General features: G+C 50.6%; 2 protein-coding genes across 5 annotated transcripts in view; one reads left to right on the top strand and one right to left on the bottom strand.

Annotated features, from left to right (window-relative positions):
- The window catches only part of LOC139751910 (protein big brother-like), a 48,882-nt gene extending 32,169 nt beyond the window's left edge, over positions 1-16,713 (bottom strand). Inside the window, exon 1 of the mRNA XM_071667600.1 lies at positions 16,286-16,713. Within this exon, the coding sequence (XP_071523701.1) occupies positions 16,286-16,483 (198 nt within the window). The 5' untranslated portion in view covers positions 16,484-16,713. The remainder of the gene's footprint in view (positions 1-16,285) is intronic.
- Fancl (E3 ubiquitin-protein ligase Fancl) overlaps positions 1-26,110 on the top strand; it is a 242,763-nt gene that overhangs the window by 145,699 nt on the left and 70,954 nt on the right. The window lies entirely within an intron of this gene.

Below are 26,110 nucleotides of genomic sequence, written 5' to 3'. Positions count from 1 at the left end.
AGACACACTCCTCACACCCAACATACACGCAACATTAAGAATTACGTGTTGGAAACCTTGTCGTGTGACCTACTTATGAACACTGCTCAACCCGCAGGCCAGCCTCGCTCCTCAGCACAAACACGGTATCGCACACGGCCACCACATTTTTTCCCCTTGTTGCCAGTGCCAAAAAATTATATATATATATATATATATATATATATATATATATATATATATATATATATATATATATATATATATATATTCACGAATTCAGACGTCATTCGTAAGAAAAGATGTTTATATTTTTGTTTCTGTCCTGGAATTTCGTGCATTATGAAAATGTTTGTTATTTGTCAAGTCTGTTTTAATATATTTACATGGTTGTTGATGAGGGTGCGGCCTGTTGGTCTACGTAGATAATGATTTATAGAATATATTTTTATTGTGGTTTGACACGTGTGTGTGTAGATAGATTGTCTACCATGTCTTGTAACACATTGTGTTTCCAAAGTCATTCTCACACACACTGTGATGACGTCTCTATGATCTTTAAATTTTTCTTCCTACCAAACTTTAGTTACAATTATTATTATTATTATTATTATTATTATTATTATTATTATTATTATATATGAGTATTCTATTGTATCTACAGTCAGGTAGTGATGTCTGTTGATCTGGGGAAAGTCTACGGGTATAGTGTTCTGTGGCTTCAAGGTTGCGAAAGGTGTGATGGGAAGGTGGAGTCACATTGGTGATGGGGAGGGGGGGGGGGGGGGGGGAGGTCATACGTGTTGGTGGTAGACGGGAGCGGTCTAGTAAGTTGGTGATTTGGTGGGCAGAGAAGAATAGTTGATAGGTGTCCACCCCGTGGGTCATAGTTACTTTGGGGTCATAGTGTGTGGACGGCAGTCCAGTGAGGAGATGAGAGGAGAGAGTAGTAGAGTAGACAGTGTTGGTGATGGGGAGTGGGAGTATGAGGTGATGGTGGGGGGGGGGTGCATAGTGTGAGGTTAGCATGAGTGTGGGCCGAGCGGTATAGTTAATAGCGTAATTTACGTCGATAATGGAGAGCTGACGCGCGCATCCCAGACAAGGAGTCTGATCAGAATTCCCCCTCCTTCTCTCCCTCCTTATCCCCACAGACTGCGCGCGTACTTTTCAATGTTGTGACTGCTGTCTGAGAGAGAGAGAGAGAGAGAGAGAGAGAGAGAGAGAGAGAGAGAGAGAGAGAGAGAGAGAGAGAGTCAGCCAGCGCGGGCTGCATGCTGCCGAGGCCCTTAGCATGCAAGGGTTGGCCCAGCCTGGTAACTCAACCATATCTACGTAATAATGTAATGGTGTGTTTCCTTCCCTTCCCCATGACACACCTGGAGACAAACTCCCTGACCTTCTGGCCCACTCGTTAATCTTACAACCGGACCTTTTACAACACCGCGCTTGAAACATATCTTGCAGGATAACCTCCCCCCCCTCCGCACCGTCCCTGGTAGGACTCTCCCGCAGTCCTTGACAGTATTGCCCCACATTCCTTGCCAAGATTCCCCACAATCCTTGGGTTTATACATTGTATAGAATAACGTAAGAGATTGCGGTGGAAACCATATATATATATATATATATATATATATATATATATATATATATATATATATATATATATATGTGTGTGTGTGTGTGTGTGTGTGTATGTGTGTGTGTGTATATATATATATATATATATATATATATATATATATATATATATATATATATATATATATATGTGTGTGTGTATATATATTACATGTACTTTGGCCCATCGAGAGGAAACCTCTCTGTTGTAGAAAACAGACTGTTGTCATGTGTGAGGACATTTGACACGATTATAGGTCCATATAACACCCATCTGTTCCCGGGACGTCTCACGCCACTATACAGTTCCTAGGCCGTCTTAACACCCCTACACAGTTCACGGGACGTCTGACACTCCCCTTACACAGTTCCCGGGACGTGTGACACCCTCGTGACATCTCGAGACTAACACAGGAAACGGAAACCCAAACGTAATGGCTGGAGACCGTGGGTAACTGCTTGTGATTCATGTTATTTCAAGTGAGTCCTGAAATAATGTCATTATTCATAACCAGGAGCGTTCTTGGGTTCACCCTGGGGGTGGTAGTGGTGGTTCCTACCCCCCCAGACGCGACTCCTTTTAGAAGGGTGGCCAACCGGACTGTTCGGGGTGGCAGAAGGTCCTGGGCGTGCACGGGCAACTGAAGATGGTGGAATGGGTTCAGCCTGGATGGAATTATTCATGTTCGTATATTTTAGGTCAAATTTAAGTTTTCTTTTTAGTTTTAATATCTTGAAAACGACGGTGCGACCATCGAGCATGACGGTACGACCCTTGAGCGCGACGGTACGACCCTTGACGGTACGACCCATTGAGCACGACGATACGACCCTGGAACACGAACTGTGCGACCGTATAGCACGACAGTTCGACCCTTGTGTATGATGGCCATGCGTACCACCTAATCCCTACTGGCCAGGTTAAAGACCAGGTCGTCATACCCAAGGGTCGTACTGTCGTGCGTGAGAGGTCAGTGAAGATCAAAAGGAAGGAAAACTGGGTCGTAAGCGCAGCTGAAGGGAAGGACCGGAAGCAAGTCCGTCATGCTGAACATAATCTCGTGGAAATGAAAACGGATGTTTGTTTACGTGAGCAGTGTGGCTGGTGCGTTCATGTTTTTTACTTTCGTTTAATTCCAATAATATATACAGCAGCCCCATAATCCCGAATATGGATCAATAAATATATAAAACAACCTATGATCCTAAATACTGAATAATAAAATATAGTTGTACATGTTTGTACATGATTATGATTTTTTTTCAGTTTAAAATCGAATGTAACGGGAAATTAGTGTTGCATTGAGCCGGTCTAGTATATATATATTTATATTTTGAGGACAAAACACTTATAAGATATCCACCCCAGAAATTATCATGAGCCGAAAGTTTAATATTTTATCGAGTAATAGTTGGTTTGGACGGTTTTAGTACAAAACTTCTACAAAGAAAATAACCAATAAACGTAATTGTACATCTTGAAGCGTTTGGCACGTCTTCAGCCATGGCGGTGATACCATTAAACACCTATACTTATTTTATAATACTCTGGGGATAATCATGTATATTACGGACCTTAACCCAGCATTATAATATTGCGTAACCGACCCATACATCATGAAAGGCAGGAGGGAAATATTATAGAACGATATAAACCGTGCATCTGGCAACCTATGATTGTCCGTTCCAATAATTTGCAGCTTGACTTCTCGTGGTGTCTTCCCTCGGTGAGTCTTCGTAAAGGGCAAAGCGCGGCGGTGAGGACGGGCGTTTAAAATGTGTTTATCGCTGATGAAATATATTCATTTCGAAAACGGGTTTTTATCAGGTAATGATTGTAATTTATGTATCAGTCATTTATCCGCGCTGCTTTGAGAAGTGTCGACGCCTGCGATAATTGTACGGGTTATATATTTGGTCATTAACCTCCCGTAATCATAGGGTGAGGGAGGCAATTTGCGGGGTAATACAGCGAATCTACTCTTCCTTAACCAGTGATTGGAGGTTAGATTGAGCTGACTACAGCCCCCAGCTATGGAAGGTTAGCTGGCCTCACAGTAACGCTAAGTAACACGACTCCCCCCACACACACCGCCCATAACACCAGGTAACATGACCCTCATTCAGTAACGCCAAGTAACACGAGCTCCAGTCAGTAACGTCAGGTAACACGACCCCCACCCAGACAGTAACGCCAGGTAACACGACCCACACACCGCCAGTAACACCAGGTAACGCCAGTAACAACGGTAGATGCCACTTAAGTTGGAGCAGCAGGTTCACCGCTGACCTGTGTATCTATCATTGAGCTGACTGTGATTACAGAGTCTTGCCTCCTGAATTGCAGTGGATGTTGAGGACCCCTCCCTCGTAGCACTCACCACTGGCAACACAGACAGGAGAACATCCGTAAAGAGATTTTAATTTGGGGAGAATAAGTGTGGATCTTTGTGTGTGTGTGTGTGTGTGTGTATGTTTATGATCATCCGCCACTTTCATCTTCCTTTAAGTTGTGGTGTGTGAATGTCTGGTAACATAGTCCATTCTGTCGCAGGTAAATTTACCAGATAAACGACACAGTTTGTCTGTGTATATTCTCTCTGTCCTCGCTGCTCCTCTACTCTAGTCCACATGTCAATGAGACTCTTCCTTTAGAAATGTATATATTTTCACACATTTTCTAACTCTCGTACTGCTTGCTTTCTCTACCCTCCCTAGTGAGTTCATCTGTATTTGCCAGTCTCTCCCTGTATCCCAGCCCCCTTCTATGTGAACTCCCCAGTCTTGGGTTCAACTCTTTCGCACCTTCTCCAGCAGATCTATATGTCCCATCCAGTGGGATGGAGGGAGAAATTGATGATGCCTGTGGTGGTTTTGGTGTAAGATATTGCAGACAACATCTTAGTTAGCATCTTATTCATACCCGTGCTCTCAGTCCTGGCGATCGCGCCTTTTTAAAACGTTGTGCGTCTTTCGTGCTGTCGTGTTTACATTGTGAATCTCTGCTTGCTCAAGGGTTTTTACGTCTTCGATCAAGGTGTATTTAACCACGTCTAGTTATCCCTCATCATTAACTCTCACGGGCTGTGTCATAACGCTGCTACGTCAACCGTGGCCTTACGTTCTTGCATGTCTATCTCTCGAGGAACAATTCAGCTCCTCTGTATACCCTCACTTGTCTTTGAAGCTCCTTTACATCATCTTCATTGTCTCTAACCTCCTGATGGCTTCTACGGTTGAATTGCCTCGTGGCGTTTCGACCCCCCTTGTTTTGCTGCTCCTTGTGTTAGTATCCTTCAAGTATATGTAGCCTTATTGTCTCCCAGGTGGTGCATTATAGCTGGTGACCTCTGCCATAGCTTCCCAGGTGGTGCATTATAGCTGGTGACCTCTGCCATAGCTTCCCAGGTGGTGCACTATAGCTGGTGACTTGTACCATAGCTTCCCAGGTGGTGCATTATAGCTGGTGACCTCTGCCATAGCTTTCCCAGGTGGTGTACTATAGCTGGTGACCTCTACCATAGCTTCCCAGGTGGTGCACTATAGCTGGTGACCTCTACCATAGCTTCGGATCATGGAGGGGGTTTGGGGGTCTACAAACGAGATGGCTCTAGTGGGGGAGGGGGGGGGGAGGTTCGGATTATAGAGTGTATATGTTTCGGATTAAAGAGTGTATAGTTCGGATTATAGAGTGTATATGTTCCGGATTATAAGGTGTATGGTCCGGATTATAGAGTGTATATGTTCCGGATTATAGAGTGTATAGTCCGGATTATAGAGTGCGCATGTTACGAATTATAGGGTGTATGGTCCGGATTATAGAGGCCACGGTCCGTATTATAGAAACCTGTGGTATTCCAGGAAGCAGAAGAGGAATGGGATGTAAAGAGGAATAAGAAGGAAGAGGATATAGAACATGTAATGAAGTGCGAAGGTATGGGGGAAGGTGAGTGCGAGAGTACCTGAGAGAGAGAGAGAGAGAGAGAGAGAGAGAGAGAGAGAGAGAGAGAGGCGTGTCAGAGTGTGTGTGTGCGTGTCTGTGTGTGTGTGTGTGTGTGTGGCGAAAGGGAAAGATAAGTGTGTGAGAATGATTGAGGTACCAGGTAAGGAGGGAGAGAGTGTGTGTGTGTGAGGGAGGGAGGTAGAGTGCGTGGGGGGGGTGTGTGGGGGGTGCAAGACACGTACAAACATCATTTGTTGAGCGGCGTTCACCTCTTCCGGCGTGTCCGAAACCCGTCAACACGTCCGAAATCTCCCCTCCCCACCCAAGGCCCACATACCCCCGTGAGGGGGCTGAGTGTCGCCCGCCTCCCACGCCTCGTCATGAGAGGCAACAGCAGATATATATATATATACACACACATCTATATATATACATTATTTATGAACTGTTTAAATGGAGGGTGGATAACAGTAATGGTCAAAGGGAACAATGGGAGAGGAGGCCATTACCTGACCAGTGTGTAATTGTTAATGTGCCCTACCCACAGACCAGGCTCTCTCTCTCTCTCTCTCTCCACCTCATTTCAGAATCGCAGGCATTTTTATCTAAATCATATATATATATATATATATATATTTATATATATATATATATAATCCTTACCCCATAACATTATCCAGTACGACTGGCCGACAGACACACAAAATCTCACAACGTTCTCGGGTCCTTTCCTTTCCTGGAATAATTTCGGTTTTGAGATTAGAATGATTTACCAAAACGGTGCCAATGTCAGACGACGTAAAAACACGAGAAAAAGATATATATATATATATATATATATATATATATATATATATATATATATATATATATATATATATATATATATATATATTCTCGAAGTCGTTCTCCAGTCTTGTCTACTTCCCCGCCTCTCGCCCGCCCTTGCTGAGTTGCCAAGAGGCATTTCCGCTATTTTCTCTCGTGATTTCCTCCTCCTAGCTTCTCTCTCTCGAGTCCCACTTTATCTTAACTCGTCGTGTTTTATAGCAAACTTTTTTTTTTATATTATATAAATATCAGTCTATTTGCTATTAATGCTAGGATCTTCTACTGTTGTATAATGGATAAGTGAGTAATGTGTGTGTAGTGCTGAGAACACACACTGGTGTGGTGGAGTTTCGACCGTTGGTTGAATATTTGTTGCCATAAATCATTTCCGGCAACTCTTCCTCTCCTCATCTTGGTATAAATATATATTTTTTTTTCTTATTATTTGCGTTTGGTTTAAAGAATTTAGTGTGACTCGCTCTGTCTTCTTTTTTTTTGTTTCTTGTTTCTTTATGCATTTGTCCTGTCAGTATGTTGCCTTATTATTATTATTATTATTTGCTACAACTTTTCCTTGAGAGAGAGAGAGAGAGAGAGAGAGAGAGAGAGAGAGAGAGAGAGAGAGAGAGAGAGAGAGAGAGATCGTACTGGCCTCCTTCTCCTCAACACAGCCTCAGGGTACGTACACCCGTGGTGTGTGTGTGTGTGTGTTGCCTGGCGTGGAACACACAGGTGTTGCTGCCCGCAGGCTGGGACCATGACACGGCTGCAACACAAACCATGACGAAGATTTGGTGCACAGATAGATAGATAGATAGATAGGTTGATAGATACACAGATAGATGTATAAATAGGTGGATAGAACAGTACAAAGATGGGTTGATACATGAATTAGGGAGAGAGAGAGAGAGAGAGAGAGAGAGAGAGAGAGAGAGAGAGAGAGAGAGAGAGAGAGAGAGAGAGAGAATTGTGAAAGAAATAACCGAGGGAACATTTTCACATAGACTTATGTGGAACCGTGAGGGAAGTATTTATGTGGGGGGCAAGGAGGCAAAGTATGAGGAAGATGCGTTGAGGAAGAGTATGAGGAATAACGAGGTGTGAGGGAGGGAGAGTATGTGCAAGTCAGGCAGTATGTTGGGGTGATGAGGTAGTATGTAGGGGGGGGTATGTATGGAGGTAAAGCATGACGGTGATGAGGTATTATGTGGACTTAAAAAGGATTGTATGTGGAAGAGAAAATGTGGATGTGGTCAGATGAAGTGCACTGCTGGGGGGGGGAGGGGGGCAGACCTTTGACACTAGCTTCTCTTTCCACACATCCCTGACCTTAGGTTCCCCATCTCTCTCTCTCTCTCTCTCTCTCTCTCTCTCTCTCTCTCTCTCTCTCTCTCTCTCTCTCTCTCTCTCTCTCTCCAAGACCTTTCTCGCATTCATCTCCCTGACCACCCCGGTCCAAAAAAAACAGATCAAACAGCCGTGGTGACATCACATACCCTTGTCGCAGACCCACCTCCACACTTGAACACCGCACACCCTCCTCTCTTCTTACTCGCACACACACACACACACACACACACACACACACACACACACACACACACACACACACACACAGTCATAGTAACAAGTGGAGTGAGTCAGCAGTAAGAGACATAATCATGCAGCGTCCAAAATCGTGTGTGGAGGCAGGCCAGTGGTCGGCTGGTACACGTCTCTCTCTCTCTCCCCCACGTACGCCCTGACACCGCTCGCGCCTCCTGGACAGGAAGCCCAAAATACGGGATCTGGAAGGGGCCTTGCAGGATTTTCCCAGGACCTCAGAATTGACGGAGGGTAATTTTAGCGGCGGTCTAAGGCGAATATGACACCTCCATCAGGGAAAAAAAATCGTATTCTTCAATTTTTGAAATATTATATTCTTTTTATAAAGGCTAATGTATATATATATATGTATGTATTTTCTGTGTATATGGTGTGTGTGTGTGTGTATATACACACTAGGTGGATGTGCCGTCAGAAGCGGGTGTATTTTGCGGGAAAGTGAAGACAGGATGTTCGCGATGCCATAAAGTTAATTATTATTATTACTTTGTCTTTACCCAGTGTCCGTGTTTACTTGTCCAGTGTTTGTGTTTACTTGTGTATGTCCCTGTATGTGTGTGTGTGTGTGTGTGTGTGTGTGTGTGTGTACTTACCCATTGGTACTGTACGTGGAGGGAGTTCTACACTCACTTGAACTTTCTCACTTTCTCACTACTGTCACACAGCTGTCGACACGTCCTCAATAACTATGTCATAACTCCGGTTATATCATTCATCCACAACACTTGTATAGTATTATTTATTGACGACCTTTTTTTTTGAGTAATTATGATGTTATGTCCTCTGGTTCTTTTGTCCCTCCCCGCATCTTTCCAAGAAGTGTTCATTCTCCAGGTCATCAGTAAGATTTTAAAAACTGAGAAGCTGTGATCTGCTCACCCATGACTCTTCTCTCTTCCATTGTGGGTACATTTAAGCCCTCTAGCCTTAATTCTGGCACCATCTTTGCTACCCTCCTCTATACCTTCTCAATTAGCTCTTGTGTGTGTATATCTTAAGGCGAGGTGACCAAATCTGAGAAACATATTCTAGTTTCGACCCTTCTTAGGTTTTGCCAGCCGACAGTGTGTCTCCTTCACTAACGCCACCAACCATACATCAGACGAACTTTGAAGTCTATCTGGGTCTCCTTTAAGTCTATCTAGGTCTCCTTAAGTCTATCTAGGTCTCCTTAAAGTCTATCTAGGTCTCCGTGAAGTCTATCTAGGTCTCCTTGTAGGTCGATGACATCCTCCTCGCGATTTACGTCCCCCCCCCCCCCCCATCACCTCAGCATCATCTGCAAACACGATCAGGTAGGATTCCAATCCTGCAGATGAGTTATTCACAAAGATCAAGAAGATCGATGGTCCCAGAACCGTACCCTGAGGCACTGCGGTGGTGACCCCAGTCCATTTTCAAAACGTTCCTTTAACGTATGTCCTCTCTCTCTCTCTCTCTCTCTCTCTCTCTCTCTCTCTCTCTCTCTCTCTCTCTCTCTCTCTCTCTCTCTCTCTCTCTCTACCAAGATAATCCATCCCTCGTAGCCTCTACCTTATCCTTCCCTGATGATCCAGCATCTCAATCAGCTCACCCGGTGAGGGACGGGGTCAAATGCTTTCTGGTAGTCCATTTCCCTCACGCCCAATTCTGCTCTCACCTCTCGTGAAGGTCAGTTACGAATGACTGTCCTCAGAAACCACGTTATCTATCGATCTATCGCCAAGACAACATCTATTGCCTTTCGCAGGAAGTGAACTGTTTGTGTTTTCTTTTTCGATGAGCTTCGCCAGCACCTCAGAGACAACACTCGTCATGCAGAGCCCAAGTGTACTGGGCTGACTCTCCCGTCAACTCCTTGCTGACGTTTTCCCTTCGTCCTTCTTTCTTGGCTGACCTCTCCCGACGATCTCCACCACTTCCTGGCGATCTCCACCACTTCCTCTGACGATCTCCACCACTTCCCGACGATCTCCATCACTTCCTCCGTCGATCTTCATCACTTCCTGTCGATCTCCACCACTTCCCGACGATCTCCACCACTTCCCGACGATCTCCATAACTTCCTGTCGATCTCCACCACTTCCTGACGATCTCCACCACTTCCCGACGATCTCCACCACTTCCCGACGATCTTCACCACTTCCTGGCGATCTCCACCACTTCCTCTGGCGATCTCCACCACCTCCTAACGATCTCCACCACCTCCTGACGATCTCCACCACCTCCTGACGATCTCCACCACCTCCTGACGATCTCCACCACTTCCTCTGACGATCTCCACCACCTCCTAACGATCTCCACCACCTCCTGACGATCTCCACCACCTCCTGACGATCTCCACCACCTCCTGACGATCTCCACCACTTCCTCTGACGATCTCCACCACTTCCTCTGTCGATCTCCACCACTTCCTCTGGCGATCTCCACCACCTCCTAACGATCTCCACCACCTCCTGACGATCTTCACCACTTCCTCTGTCGATCTCCACCACTTCCTCTGACGATCTCCACCACTTCCTCTGTCGATCTCCACCACTTCCTCTGACGATCGCCACCACTTCCTGACGCTTCCCCAGAGTGGGCTACCCACATACCGTTATATCCTGTTATAACGAACCCTGGGTAATTCGACAGTTTGGTTGTAGCGGACGACCAGCCAGTACAAACCACCACCAGCCCAGTAGAGATAAACTGTCTCTACCTCACAACTAAACTGCTCGATTATAGACATACTGGTTAGGTTAAAACAGAGCTAAACTGCTCGGTTATAGACACACTGGTTTGGTTAAAACAGAGCTAAACTGCTCGGTTATAGACATACTGGTAACTTAAATCAGATGAACTGACAAGCATGAACATATCATATCCCTGACTGTGACTTAAACTGCCCTGTTGGGTTATAATAACCTGCCTCGTTACAACACATACGCTAACGGGTTATGATAACTGCCCTGGCCGTAGTAAATAAAGTGTTGGGTTGTAATAAACCGTCTGATTATATATAAACACACCGCCGGGTATATCATGCGAACTGCCAGGTTATTTAATTGTCTGGTTATAATAAATAAATGAATTATATAAATAAGAGGCTTGTCTAGGGCACTGTAGTAATGATTATTGATACTGTCATATTCCCTCTGTTTATATACTGAGTATCCAAATGTTTATACTGACCAGGGAAAAGATTTGGATTAGAGGAATTTATTCCATAAGTGTTTTGTTTGGTTAAGTTTAGTTAGATTTATTCTAGAAAACAAGGCATTTGTGTACACAAAGATTTTGTATATATATATATATATATATATATATATATATATATATATATATATATATATATATATATATATATATATATATATATATATATATATACGCGTGATTATCATCTAGAAAACGGAGTAGCGGACGATATATATCTGGAAGGCAGAATAAGAAGTAAAGTCTCCCTGGTCCAGTGTGCTGGTGTGGTATATAGTAGTGTGGATGACGCCTTCCCTTGTGGTCAACCCTGGGTGTTAGCCATGGCCCCCGGGGGGAGGGGAGGGGGGGGGGTGAATGATGGGGCAGGGAAGAGATAAAGTGAACTGTATTTGTGTGTGTATTAATCAATTCTTTGGTGTAAGTGTCTTTGTGTTGTGTGTGTGTGTGTGTGTTTTCGTTGGGTTTGTGTGATTTTGTTGTTTAATGTGTTTGTTGTGTGTGTGTGTGTGTGTGTGTGTGTGTGTGTATTAATCAATTCTTTGGTGTAAGAGTCTTTGTGTTGTGTGTGTGTGTGTGTGTTTTCGTTGGGTTTGTGTGATTTTGTTGTTTAATGTGTTTGTTGTGTGTGTGTGTGTGTGTGTGTGTGTGTGTGTGTGTGTGTGTGTGTGTGTGTGTATTAATCAATTCTTTGGTGTAAGTGTCTTTGTGTTGTGTGTGTGTGTGTGTGTTTTCGTTGGGTTTGTGTGATTTTGTTGTTTAATGTGTTTGTTGTGTGTGTGTGTGTGTGTGTGTGTGTGTGTGTGTGTGTGTGGGTCTGTGTGTAAAGCGGAGGGAGTTTTACACACGTGTTGCCCCGTCTCTTAACCTGGTATATATGTACCATGTCTTGACTCATATGTACTCACACACACACACACACACACACACACACCCACACACACACACTATGATAGCGTCATATACATTATACATTTATATCGTCTGGTTCATTATGTTAACAACTGGTCTGATCACATTCTGATTGTCCGCTCTGGCCCGCTACACTCAGAACACCAGACTACTGGTACACACTCAGAACACCAGACTACTGGTACACACTCAGAACACCAGACTACTGGTACACACTCAGAGCACCAGACTACTGGTACACACTCAGAACACCAGACTACTGCACACACACCAGACTACTGCACATACACTCAGAACACCAGACTACTGGTACACACTCAGAACACCAGACTACTGGTACACACTCAGAACACCCAGACTACTGGTACACACTCAGAACACCAGACTACTGGTACACACTCAGAACCACCAGACTACTGTACACACTCAGAACACCAGACTACTGGTACACACTCAGAACACCAGACTACTGGTACACACTCAGAACACCCGACTTCTGCACATACACTCAGAACATCAGACTCCTCCTAGCCCCTGGTAGCCCCTTGGTCGACTCTCCCTAGCTCCTGGTAGCCCCCTGGTCGACTCTCCCTAGCTCCTGGTAGCCCCCTGGTCGACCCCTGGTAGCCCCCTGGTAGACTCCTCCTAGCCCCTGGTAGCCCCCTGGTCGACTCTCCCTAGCTCCTGGTAGCCCCCTGGTAGACTCCTCCTAGCCCCTGGTAGCCCCTTGGTCGACTCTCCCTAGCTCCTGGTAGCCCCCTGGTAGACTCCTCCTAGCCCCTGGTAGCCCCTTGGTCGACTCTCCCTAGCTCCTGGTAGCCCCCTGGTAGACTCCTCCTAGCCCCTGGTAGCCCCTTGGTCGACTCTCCCTAGCTCCTGGTAGCCCCTTGGTCGACTCTCCATAGCCCGTGGTAGCCTCCTGGTCGACTCTCCCTAGCTCCTGGTAGCCCCCTGGTAGACTCCTCCTAGCCCCTGGTAGCCCCCTGGTCGACCCCTGGTAGCCCCTTGGTCGACTCTCCCTAGCTCCTGGTAGCCCCCTGGTAGACTCCTCCTAGCCCCTGGTAGCCCCCTGGTCGACTCTCCCTAGCTCCTGGTAGCCCCCTGGTCGACCCCTGGTAGCCCCCTGGTCGACCCCTGGTAGCCCCCTGGTAGACTCCTCCTAGCCCCTGGTAGCCCCTTGGTCGACTCTCCCTAGCTCCTGGTAGCCCCCTGGTCGACTCTCCCTAGCTCCTGGTAGCCCCCTGGTCGACCCCTGGTAGCCCCTTGGTCGACTCTCCCTAGCTCCTGGTAGCCCCCTGGTCGACCCCTGGTAGCCCCTTGGTCGACTCTCCCTAGCTCCTGGTAGCCCCCTGGTCGACCCCTGGTAGCCCCTTGGTCGACTCTCCCTAGCTCCTGGTAGCCCCCTGGTCGACCCCTGGTAGCCCCCTGGTAGACTCCTCCTAGCCCCTGGTAGCCCCTTGGTCGACTCTCCCTAGCTCCTGGTAGCCCCCTGGTCGACCCCTGGTAGCCCCTTGGTCGACTCTCCCTAGCTCCTGGTAGCCCCCTGGTCGACCCCTGGTAGCCCCCTGGTCGACCCCTGGTAGCCCCCTGGTCGACCCCTGGTAGCCCCTTGGTCGACTCTCCCTAGCTCCTGGTAGCCCCCTGGTCGACTCTCCCTAGCTCCTGGTAGCCCCTTGGTCGACTCTCCCTAGCTCCTGGTAGCCCCCTGGTCGACCCCTGGTAGCCCCCTGGTAGACTCCTCCTAGCCCCTGGTAGCCCCCTGGTAGACTCCTCCTAGCCCCTGGTAGCCCCTTGGTCGACTCTCCCTAGCTCCTGGTAGCCCCCTGGTCGACTCTCCCTAGCTCCTGGTAGCCCCCTGGTCGACTCTCCCTAGCTCCTGGTAGCCCCCTGGTCGACTCTCCCTAGCTCCTGGTAGCCCCCTGGTCGACTCTCCCTAGCTCCTGGTAGCCCCCTGGTCGACTCTCCCTAGCTCCTGGTAGCCCCCTGGTAGACTCCTCCTAGCCCCTGGTAGCCCCCTGGTAGACTCCTCCTAGCCCCTGGTAGCCCCTTGGTCGACTCTCCCTAGCTCCTGGTAGCCCCCTGGTCGACCCCTGGTAGCCCCCTGGTCGACTCTCCCTAGCTCCTGGTAGCCCCCTGGTCGACTCTCCCTAGCTCCTGGTAGCCCCCTGGTAGACTCCTCCTAGCCCCTGGTAGCCCCCTGGTCGACTCTCCCTAGCTCCTGGTAGCCCCCTGGTCGACTCTCCCTAGCTCCTGGTAGCCCCCTGGTAGACTCCTCCTAGCCCCTGGTAGCCCCTTGGTCGACTCTCCCTAGCTCCTGGTAGCCCCCTGGTCGACCCCTGGTAGCCCCTTGGTCGACTCTCCCTAGCTCCTGGTAGCCCCCTGGTAGACTCCTCCTAGCCCCTGGTAGCCCCCTGGTCGACCCCTGGTAGCCCCTTGGTCGACTCTCCCTAGCTCCTGGTAGCCCCCTGGTCGACCCCTGGTAGCCCCTTGGTCGACTCTCCCTAGCTCCTGGTAGCCCCCTGGTCGACTCTCCCTAGCTCCTGGTAGCCCCCTGGTAGACTCCTCCTAGCCCCTGGTAGCCCCTTGGTCGACTCTCCCTAGCCCCTGGTAGCCCCCTGGTCGACTCTCCCTAGCTCCTGGTAGCCCCCTGGTCGACTCTCCCTAGCTCCTGGTAGCCCCCTGGTCGACCCCTGGTAGCCCCTTGGTCGACTCTCCCTAGCTCCTGGTAGCCCCCTGGTCGACCCCTGGTAGCCCCTTGGTCGACTCTCCCTAGCTCCTGGTAGCCCCCTGGTCGACCCCTGGTAGCCCCCTGGTCGACCCCTGGTAGCCCCTTGGTCGACTCTCCCTAGCTCCTGGTAGCCCCCTGGTCGACTCTCCCTAGCTCCTGGTAGCCCCCTGGTCGACCCCTGGTAGCCCCCTGGTCGACTCTCCCTAGCTCCTGGTAGCCCCCTGGTAGACTCCTCCTAGCCCCTGGTAGCCCCCTGGTCGACTCTCCCTAGCTCCTGGTAGCCCCCTGGTAGACTCCTCCTAGCCCCTGGTAGCCCCCTGGTCGACTCTCCCTAGCTCCTGGTAGCCCCTTGGTCGACTCTCCCTAGCCCCTGGTAGCCCCCTGGTCGACTCTCCCTAGCTCCTGGTAGCCCCCTGGTCGACTCTCCCTAGCTCCTGGTAGCCCCCTGGTCGACTCTCCCTAGCTCCTGGTAGCCCCCTGGTAGACTCCTCCTAGCCCCTGGTAGCCCCCTGGTCGACTCTCCCTAGCTCCTGGTAGCCCCCTGGTCGACTCTCCCTAGCTCCTGGTAGCCCCCTGGTCGACTCTCCCTAGCTCCTGGTAGCCCCCTGGTAGACTCCTCCTAGCCCCTGGTAGCCCCCTGGTAGACTCCTCCTAGCCCCTGGTAGCCCCTTGGTCGACTCTCCCTAGCTCCTGGTAGCCCCCTGGTCGACCCCTGGTAGCCCCCTGGTAGACTCCTCCTAGCCCCTGGTAGCCCCCTGGTCGACCCCTGGTAGCCCCCTGGTCGACTCTCCCTAGCTCCTGGTAGCCCCCTGGTAGACTCCTCCTAGCCCCTGGTAGCCCCCTGGTAGACTCCTCCTAGCCCCTGGTAGCCCCCTGGTAGACTCCTCCTAGCCCCTGGTAGCCCCCTGGTAGACTCCTCCTAGCCCCTGGTAGCCCCTTGGTCGACTCTCCCTAGCTCCTGGTAGCCCCCTGGTAGACTCCTCCTAGCCCCTGGTAGCCCCCTGGTCGACCCCTGGTAGCCCCCTGGTCGACTCTCCCTAGCTCCTGGTAGCCCCCTGGTCGACTCCTCCTAGCCCCTGGTAGCCCCCTGGTCGACTCTCCCTAGCTCCTGGTAGCCCCCTGGTAGACTCCTCCTAGCCCCTGGTAGCCCCCTGGTAGACTCCTCCTAGCCCCTGGTAGCCCCCTGGTAGACTCCTCCTAGCCCCTGGTAGCCCCCTGGTAGACTCCTCCTAGCCCCTGGTAGCCCCCTGGTAGACTCCTCCTAGCCCCTGGTAGCCCCCTGGTAGACTCCTCCTAGCCCCTGGTAGCCTCCTGGTCGACTCTCCCTAGCTCCTGGTAGCCCCCTGGTAGACTCCTCCTAGCCCCTGGTAGCCCCCTGGTCGATTCTCCCTAGCTCCTGGTATCCCCTTGGTAGACTCCTCCTAGCCCCTGGTCGACCCCTGGTAGCCCCTGGTCGACCCCTGGTAGCCCCCTGGTCGACTCACCTCAGTCTCTCGTGCCAGGCGGCGGAAAAGCTCGTCCGACTCAAACTTGGCCTTCTGGTCGGGCACGACGCGCGGCATCTTGAACATGAGCCGCGGCTTGGGCGGCTGCGGCTGCGGCTCGTACAGGGTGGGCAACGGCGACTCGTAGTGCGGCAACATCGTCGTCGACACCGGCATCTGCTCGTTGAGGGACGACATCTTGGTGTAGTCGTTGCCCGCGCTCTGTCTGGTCGTCCACGTCAGATTAACCAGGCTGGCTGCCCGCGGGTGGTCACCTGACCTGGGACGACGCACGACCTGGGACGACACACTGGGGGGTGGGGGGGGGTCCTGGGGGGGTGGTCACACACAACCGAGGGCGGCTACACCAAGAGACGGGACGAGGGAGGGAAGACTGGTGCTCACTGGGTCAAGTCGTGTGGGATACTGATGACTATCTCAGTCTCCCCCGCCATTGCTCGTGCTGGGCGGGTCCGGAGGCGGGGCAGGGGCGGGGCCGGGGCGGAGTCCGTTAATTTGGCCAATGAGAGCGCCGTGTGTCCCCTCGTGGGCGTGGCCTGGCGCGCGGCCCTACGGTTAGCCAATCAGTGGCCGGCGTGGCTCCCATCCCCTCTCCCGCCAGAACCTCCGAAGTGTCGCATCACTTCTGCCACCGAATGCCAAAATTTCCCGCTTGATTTTATTTCTAATTTCCCACCAGTTGCCGAACCCGTGATGGGCACGTGCGACACGTTCACGTCTCAGCGTGTTTACCGTGCTCCTCCTGCGGTAACCCATTACCCAGGGTTACTGCGGCCCTAAAATAGCCCGGTAATTGAGATTCTTCAATTGGCAACAGATTGGCAATTCACTCAAATCTGGCCAGCTCTGCAGGGCTGCTTTATTTTTATTTTTATTTTTTTTTTTTGTCTCCCTCAAATGCCAACATGCCGGACGTGTTGCCATATGGTGGGCAGGGATATTCCTCCTCAGCCGAGAGAGAGAGAGAGAGAGAGAGAGAGAGAGAGAGAGAGAGAGAGAGAGAGAGAGAGAGAGAGAGAGAGAGAGGTACCTACGAATATTCCCCTTGGTAAGAACCTTGTGTGTTGGGTGCCTCCTCCCTCCTTCCTTCCCTCCCTCACCCCCATATTTGTATTTGGATTCGCCCCAGGTCGTCTCTCTCCCCAACCTCCTCCCCATCTCCCCCTCACCTCCCCTCCCTTCTGCCCCTTTGCAACAAGGACGGGAGTGTGGAGGGGAGGGGGGTAAGGAAGAGAGGGGGGGGGGTAAGGAAGAGAGGGGAGGGGAACAACACACGGGATCAATTTTCTGGTCTTATTGAAAATGTCACTTCCTCTCCTATCAACCCCTCCTCTCCCCTCCCCTCCCCTCCCCTCCCCTCACCCCCCCCCCTACAATCAAACCCTTCCAGAATGTTCCGTCGTGTTCTAAAATCACCGGCCCCTCCAGCCGTTTTCTTCGGGAGAGGAGGTGTCCTCCTGTGGCTAATACAGAGGAATACATGTGTGCTGATCATATACATTGTGAGGAAGATGTATATTAGAGAGCTGGAATGTACTGATACATTACCCTCTGGTGAGATGTGTGTGTGTGTATGTGTGTGTGTGTGTGTGTGTGTGTGTGTGTGTGTGTGTGTGTGTGTGTGTGTGAGGTGTGTGTGTGTGTGTGTGTGTGTGTGTGTGTGTGTGTGTGTATGTGTGTGTGTGTGTGTATGTGTGTGTGTGTGTGTGTGTGTGTGTGTATGTAAGGTGTGTGTGTGTGTGTGTGTGTGTGTGTATGTGTGTGTGTGTGTAAGGTGTGTGTGTGTGTGTGTGTGTGTGTGTGTGTGTGTGTGTGTGTGTACGCGGCCCCTTCACCCGTAAAGGGAGGGTGTGTCATTCTGTCTCCCGTGATGGGAAGGGGAGGTTGTGGAATGGGGGAAGGGGTGTAGCATGTTGTGGAAAGGGGGGGGGGGGGATTGGTGGCATATTGTGGAATGGGGGTGGGTGGTGGCAGGTTGTGGAAGAGGGAAGGCAGGTTGTGGAATGGGGGTGGGTGGTGGCAGGTTGTGGAATGGGGAATGGGTGGTGGCAGGTTGTGGAAGAGGATAAAAGTCTTGAAAGGTGAAAAGAACTGTTGGAAAAGGTTGTAGAATGGGCAAGGGGTATGTGGAAGAGGAGGATGAGTTATGACTGGGATGGAAACTTAGTGTAAGGAAGGAAGGGGAAGGGGGAGGGTGGTGGTGGGTTTGGTTGTGAAATTAAGAAGCGTTTGAATGATGAACGTAACCCACTTAAAGACGACCCTTGACCACGACGGTACGACCCTTGACCACGACGGTACGACCCTTGACCACGACGGTACGACCCTTGACCACGACGGTACGACCCTCGACCACGACGGTACGATCCTTGACCACGATGGTACGACCCTTGACCACGACGGTACGACCCTTGACCACGACGGAGACATACCACTTACTGACAAATGATAAATATAAGCTTTCTATCATGGGAGAACGAGGCTACATCATTATCATCATCATTATCATCGTTATCATCATTATTATCATCATCGTTATCATCATCATTATCATCATTATCATTATCATCATCATTATCATCATCATTATCATCATCATCATTATTGTGGTGACATACAAGTGTAGGCAGGTACACCAGGGTTGACACATCTGAGTTAGAGGGACATGAATTTCTCTACCGTGGAGTGAGGAAAGAAGAGTAAGGGGTGACCCGATCACACAACCCTTAAGGCTTATAAGACAGGTTGTGTGATGTGTAGAACAGTTCATAGAGAGATGTAGGGAGATAGAACAACCAGAGAACATAACTGGAAATTAAGCAAGAGACTTGTTATCATGGTAGAACATTGCACACCAGATGAATGGTGTAGTGTAGTGTGGTACGGGAGTGTGGTAGTATAGTGTGGTACGGGAGTGTGGTAGTGTAGTGTGGTACGGGAGTGTGGTAGTGTACTGGTGGTAGTATAGTGTGGTATGGTGATGTGGTAGTGCACTGGTGTAATGAAGTGTGGTAGTATAGTGTGGTAGTTTGGTAGTATAGTGTGTTAGGTGTAGTATTTTGGTAGGTTTGGTAGTGTGGTAGGTTCGGTAGTGTGGTAGTATAGTGTGTTAGGTGTGATAGTGTGATAGTGTGGTAGTATAGTGTGGTAGGTGTGGTAGTAGAGTGTGTTAGGTGTGGTAAGTGTGGTAGGTGTGGTAGTAGAGTGTGTTAGGTGTGGTAAGTGTGGTAGTGTGATAGTGTGGTAGTGTGTTAGTATAGTGTCGTAAGTGTGGTAATGTGATAGTGTGGTAGTGTGTTAGTATAATAGTGTGGTAGTGTGATAGTGTGTTAGTATGGTGTGGTAGGTGTGGTAGTGTGGTAGGTGTGGTAGTGTAGTGTAGAGAGGTCAGCATCAAGACATCCAGCAGTATCATCATCTCCTGGCGGGCTCGCCTCACCCCCCCCCCCCACCACCCACCACCCAGCCACCACCAAACCTGTCCAGCCTGGTATTGGATGTCACCCCCCCCCCTCCCCCCTCCCTCCCCCTGCTAACTGATACCTCCCTCTCACCTTCCCCCCCCCCCCCACACACACACCCTGCCGTTGCTACACACTCTAGCATTAAACCCCGACCTTGTCTGTGTACCACACCCACACGACACCCCCTACACACATACACACACACATCATGCTCGTCTACACCCCCCCCCCTCTCTCTCTCTCTCTCTCTCTCTCTCTCTCTCTCTCTCTCTCTCTCTCTCTCTCTCTCTCTCTCTCTCTCTCTCTCTCTCTCGTGCCACAGTTGCCATGGCCAGCTGACCACACACACACCTCCATCACAGACCAGCCCTCCTCCACCTCGTCTCCCTCCCTATCACATCTGGTAACATTGCCTGACCCCTGACCCCAGACCCCCCCCCCCCCATGCACGTAAACACAGGACAGTCTTGTGCATTCCTGCCCACACACACACACACACACACACACACACACACACACACACACAGGATGTGATCACGTGCAGACATTGCCATGCACGGACGACTGTTGCCTCCCCGACCTTGTCTCTCCCCATGCCAGCCAGGGTGGGGAGATTGGGGAGTATATGGTGAAGGTACACGCAGCCCTTCCATCCTTGGTAATGATGTTACGTAGGATTTAAATCATGACCTCCACACACACGGACGAGGGAGCTGGACTGTAAGATATACATAATGGAGGATTTAGATACGTGTTTATTTACGTAACCATTTTCTATGATCAGTGTTGTATACATTGTCGGGTTGGTTACTGGTCGTGCCGGGTCGTTTGACTGGTAGGTGACCCGTGTCTTTGAGGAGGTACGGTACAGAAGAGAGAAGAGTAGGGATGTATATAGGTGTGTGTGTGTGTGTGTGTGTGTGTCTGTGTTCGGTACGTAGCCAGGAATGTAGTGTGTGTGTGTTGTGTGTGTGTGTGTGTGTGTGTGTGTGTGTGTGTGTGTGTGTGTGTGTGTGGGACACCGACTGTGGTCAGTGATCTGGTTCCTGGTCTTCCAGTTGACCGCCCTAATTAATCCTGGCAGGTGAGAAGACCCTTGTGGGTGGGCTGGGTGGGCCCTCAGGGCTGGTGTGGGTGGCCAGGGGTGGGTGGCGGCGGTGGGGTGGTGGGTGGTGGGGTCAAAGCATCGCCAGCACGACACCTGAGGACACGTACGGTACAGGTTGTGGGGTGGTGAGTGTCACCACAGATGAACCTGACCATAAGTGTATGATAAGGTCAACAGGAAGGAGAAGAACAATACACACACACACACACACACACACACACACACACACACACACACACACATGTGAGGGAAATGTTCTCCGCGAACACCGAGACTTGAGCTGCCTCTCTACTGATGTATCTACGTGAGGAAGAAGAAGACGAAGAAGAAGAGGAGGAAGAAGAAGAAGAAAAAGAAGAGGAGGAAGAAGAAGAAGAAAAAGAAGAGGAGGAGGAGAAAGAAGAAGAAGCAGCAGAAGAAGAACAGGAGGAGGAGGAGGAGGAGGAAGAAGAAGAAGAAGCGGCAGAAGAAGAACAGGAGGAGGAGGAGGAGGAAGAAGAAGAAGAAGAAGCGGCAGAAGAAGAAGAGGAGGAGGAGGAGGAGGAACACAAGAAGCGGCTGAAGAAGAAGAAGAACAGGAAGAAGAGGAGGAGGAGGAAGAAGAAGCGGCAGAAGAAGAGGAAGAAAAAGAAAACGAAGAGGAGGAGGAAGAAGAAGAAGAGGAAGCAGAAAAAGATGTATGATGTACGACCTTTGTGGTGGGTTGATGGTGTTGAAGGAAGCAGTACATAGCGACGGATGAACACATGGGGTGTGAGTGTGGGGAAGACATCCACGACTCTGAGAAGACAGAGGAAGCGGACGAGAAGAAGACAAGCTTATGTGAAGTGAGAAGCAAACAGCTGGGAAACGAGGTAGACGTAGATGGAAGACGAGGTAGACGTAGATAGAAGAGGAAGTAGACGTACATGGAAGAAGAGGGGGTAGACGTAGATAGGAGAAGAGGGAGTAGACGTAGATAGAAGAAGATTTCTTGGTTCTCACGAGGAGTGAAAGCAATGTAGAGGATAGATAAGGAAGATAAGTAGATGATATGGAAGAAGAGAAGACGCGAGTAGATAAGACGGGTGATAACAGGGAGCCAGTCAGTGACCCCAGAGGAGATGGTAGAGGGCAAGAGAGGGAGAGTAAGAAGAAGAAGAAGGAGAGAGAGAGAGGGAGAGAGAGAGGGAGGGAGAGGTGAAGGAGTGAGGGGAAGGTAGGGAGAGTGAGTGAGGCTTGCTGTCATGGGTATCAGAGGGAGATAACATCTGATATTGTGATCCCGTAATGAAGAGTCTGACCTGGGCTACCTGACACCTTCCACACCACCACAGGCATCTTATGAGCAGCGGCAGCAGCATCATCCTGTACCTCCCTACCTACCTCCCTACCTCCCTCCTCCTCCTCCTGCTCCTCTCCCTCCTCCTGCTCCTCCTGCTGCTCCTCTCCCTCCCTCCTCCTGCTGCTCTCCCTTCTCCTCCTCCTGCCCTCCCTCCTTCTCCTCCTGCTCTCCCTCCTCCTTCTCCTGCTCTCCGTGCTGTACCTCCTCCTGCTCTCCCTCCTTCTCCTCCTGCTCTCCCTTCTCCTTCTCCTGCTCTCCCTGCTGTACCTCCTCCTGCTGTTCCTCTTGTCTCTGCTTTCACTGCTGCCCCTGTGATGCCCCTTGAACAAGACGGTACGACCCTTGAGAGCACGACGGCACGACCCTTGAGAGCACGACAGTACGACCCTTGAGAGCACGACAGTACGACCCTTGAGAGCACGACAGTACGACCCTTGAGTCACTGATCACAAGACTTGACGACCTATGAAAAAAAAAAAATCATAGAATATCTATCGTCTGTAGTTTTCACCATCTATCCATCTATCGAGTGAGGTTGAGGGGAAGGGGGGTTGTTTTTAGTGACGTGTTGAAAGGATAGATGAGGTTAGCTAGTTAGATATGGGTTATATAAAGTTAGATGGCCAGGTTTAGGGTAAGTGGTTAGGTATATATGTAGGCGGTGGTGATAGAAGTATAAGTTTTAGGTTAGATTGTACTTGGGGAGCTGGACGTGTGGTAAATGTGGCGAAATAGTGAGATTTGGGTCAGAATTATGAGGTGGTTAGGGAGGTAGTTAGGGTTGAGTGGGTTATTAAGCCTAGCTAACGTACGATGACGTCAGGGGGAAGTATATATACATATATAAAAAAAAAACGGGATTGTGGAAAATAATGCAAAATAGATTTCCCTCTCTTCTCTTAACGACATTGTTAACGACCCGTCTAACCCAGCACAGCAGCCATCACCCGTCCCTCTCCATCACCCATCACCACCGACGGCTGCCCCTCACCACCACCACCCCTTTCATCCTTGCCCCAGATCAACCCCATCTCTACCTCCCTCACTCACCCTCCCGATCTCTGTCCATCTCCCTACCACTCCAGCGCTTGTCCGTCACATCGCATCATCCAACGAGGCCGTTAACTACTTCCGGTCTAGATACGTTACTGATAAGCTTAATCTACGACCCAGATACCCCGGGAAGGTGTTATCCAGGTCCCAGATACCCTGGGAAGGTGTTATCCAGGTCCCAGATACCCCGGGAAGGTGTTATCCAGGCCCCAGATACCCCGGGAAGGTGTTATCCAGGTCCCAGATACCCCGGGAAGGTGTTATCCAGGCCCCAGATACCCCGGGAAGGTGTTATCCAGGCCCCAGATACCCCGGGAAGGTGTTATCCAGGCCCCAGATACCCCGGGAAGGTGTTATCCAGGCCCCAGATACCCCGGGAAGGTGTTATCCAGGCCCCAGATACCCCGGGAAGGTGTTATCCAGGCCCCAGATACCCCGGGAAGGTGTTATCCAGGTCCCAGATACCTCAGGAGGTGGTAACCAGGCCCCAGATACCCCGGGGACGTGTTACCCAAGCCCCAGATACCCCGGGGACGTGGTATCCAAGCCCCAGATACCCCGGGGACGTGTTATTTAAGCCCCAGACACCCCTGGGGTATGTCATGCAAGTCCCAGACAGACCGCAGAGGTGTTATCCAAGTCCCATGTACCTCTGAGACATGTCACGTAAGGCCCACCTACCCCAGGGAGGCGCTTTCAAAGTCTAAGATTATCCGGAAGGGTGTTATCCACGTCCCCGGTGGCCTCCAACGTATTATCAATTTCCCAGATACCCCGGAGAGGTGTTATACATGACCTGGATACTCTGTGGTGTGTTATCCAACCCCAGAGATATTATCCAAGTCTCGGATACCGTGAGGAAGTCCTAGATACCCAGGGGAGGTGCTGTCCAAACCCCAGATACCCCAGGGGGTGTTATCCAAGTCCCTGATTACTCCGGGAGGTGTTATCCAAATCCCTGATAATCCGAGGTGTTATCGAAGTCGCTGATATCCTGAAAGGTATTATTCTAGTACCAGGCACGTTGTAGAGGTATTATCCAAACATCATATATCCAGGCAAGGGTTATGTAAGTCCCAGAAAGTTGTTATGCAAGTCCTCCATACCATGTAATGGAGTTATCCCGGATTATGCTATCCAAAGTTCAGGTACCCCGGGTTGTGTTATCCAATGCTCAGGTACCCCGGGTTGTGTTATCCAATGCTCAGGTACCCCGGGTTGTGTTATCCAAGGCTCAGGTACCCCGGGTTGTGTTATCCAAGGCTCAGGTACCCCGGGGAAGTGTTATCCAAGGCTCAGGCACCCCGGGTTGTGTTATCCAAGGCTCAGGCACCCCGGGGAAGTGTTATCCAAGGCTCAGGCACCCCGGGGAAGTGTTATCCAAGGCTCAGGCACCCCAGGAGGTGTTATCCAAGGCTCAGGTACCCCGGGGAAGTGTTATCCAAGGCTCAGGTACCCCGGGGAAGTGTTATCCAAGGCTCAGGCACCCCGGGTTGTGTTATCCAAGGCTCAGGTACCCCGGGTTGTGTTATCCAAGGCTCAGGCACCCCAGGATGTGTTATCCAAGGCTCAGGTACCCCGGGATGTGTTATCCAAGGCTCAGGTACCCCGGGTTGTGCTATCCAATGCTCAGGTACCCCGGGTTGTGTTATCCAATGCTCAGGTACCCCGGGATGTGTTATCCAAGGCTCAGGTACCCCGGGATGTGTTATCCAAGGCTCAGGTACCCCGGGATGTGTTATCCAATGCTCAGGTACCCCGGGATGTGTTATCCAAGGCTCAGGTACCCCGGGATGTGTTATCCAAGGCTCAGGTACCCCGGGGAAGTGTTATCCAAGGCTCAGGTACCCCGGGATGTGTTATCCAATGCTCAGGTACCCCGGGTTGTGTTATCCAAGGCTCAGGTACCCCGGGTTGTATTATCCAATGCTCAGGTACCCCGGGTTGTGTTATCCAAGGCTCAGGTACCCCGGGTTGTGTTATCCAAGGCTCAGGTGCCCCGGGTTGTGTTATCCAAGGCTCAGGTGCCCCGGGATGTGTTATCCAATGCTCAGGTGCCCCGGGATGTGTTATCCAATGCTCAGCTACCCCGGGTTGTGTTATCCAAGGCTCAGGTACCCCGGGTTGTGTTATCCAATGCTCAGGTACCCCGGGTTGTGTTATCCAATGCTCAGGTACCCCGGGTTGTGTTATCCAAGGCTCAGGTACCCCGGGTTGTGTTATCCAATGCTCAGGTACCCCGGGTTGTGTTATCCAAGGCTCAGGTACCCCGGGTTGTGTTATCCAATGCTCAGGTACCCCGGGTTGTGTTATCCAATGCTCAGGTACCCCGGGTTGTGTTATCCAATGCTCAGGTACCCCGGGTTGTGTTATCCAATGCTCAGGTACCCCGGGTTGTGTTATCCAATGCTCAGGTACCCCGGGTTGTGTTATCCAATGCTCAGGTACCCCGGGTTGTGTTATCCAATGCTCAGGTACCCCGGGTTGTGTTATCCAATGCTCAGGTACCCCGGGTTGTGTTATCCAATGCTCAGGTACCCCGGGTTGTGTTATCCAATGCTCAGGTACCCCGGGTTGTGTTATCCAATGCTCAGGTACCCCGGGTTGTGTTATCCAATGCTCAGGTACCCCGGGTTGTGTTATCCAATGCTCAGGTACCCCGGGTTGTGTTATCCAATGCTCAGGTACCCCGGGTTGTGTTATCCAAGGCTCAGGTACCCCGGGTTGTGTTATCCAATGCTCAGGTACCCCGGGTTGTGTTATCCAAGGCTCAGGTACCCCGGGGAAGTGTTATCCAAGGCTCAGGTACCCCGGGGGAGTGTTGCCATAGGCCCAAGTATCCCGTGGTGTTGTTA

This window comes from Panulirus ornatus, chromosome 12, assembly GCF_036320965.1.
Source record: "Panulirus ornatus isolate Po-2019 chromosome 12, ASM3632096v1, whole genome shotgun sequence".
Taxonomy (NCBI): Eukaryota; Metazoa; Arthropoda; class Malacostraca; order Decapoda; family Palinuridae; genus Panulirus; species Panulirus ornatus.
This window is presented reverse-complemented; position numbering and strand designations above follow the sequence as displayed.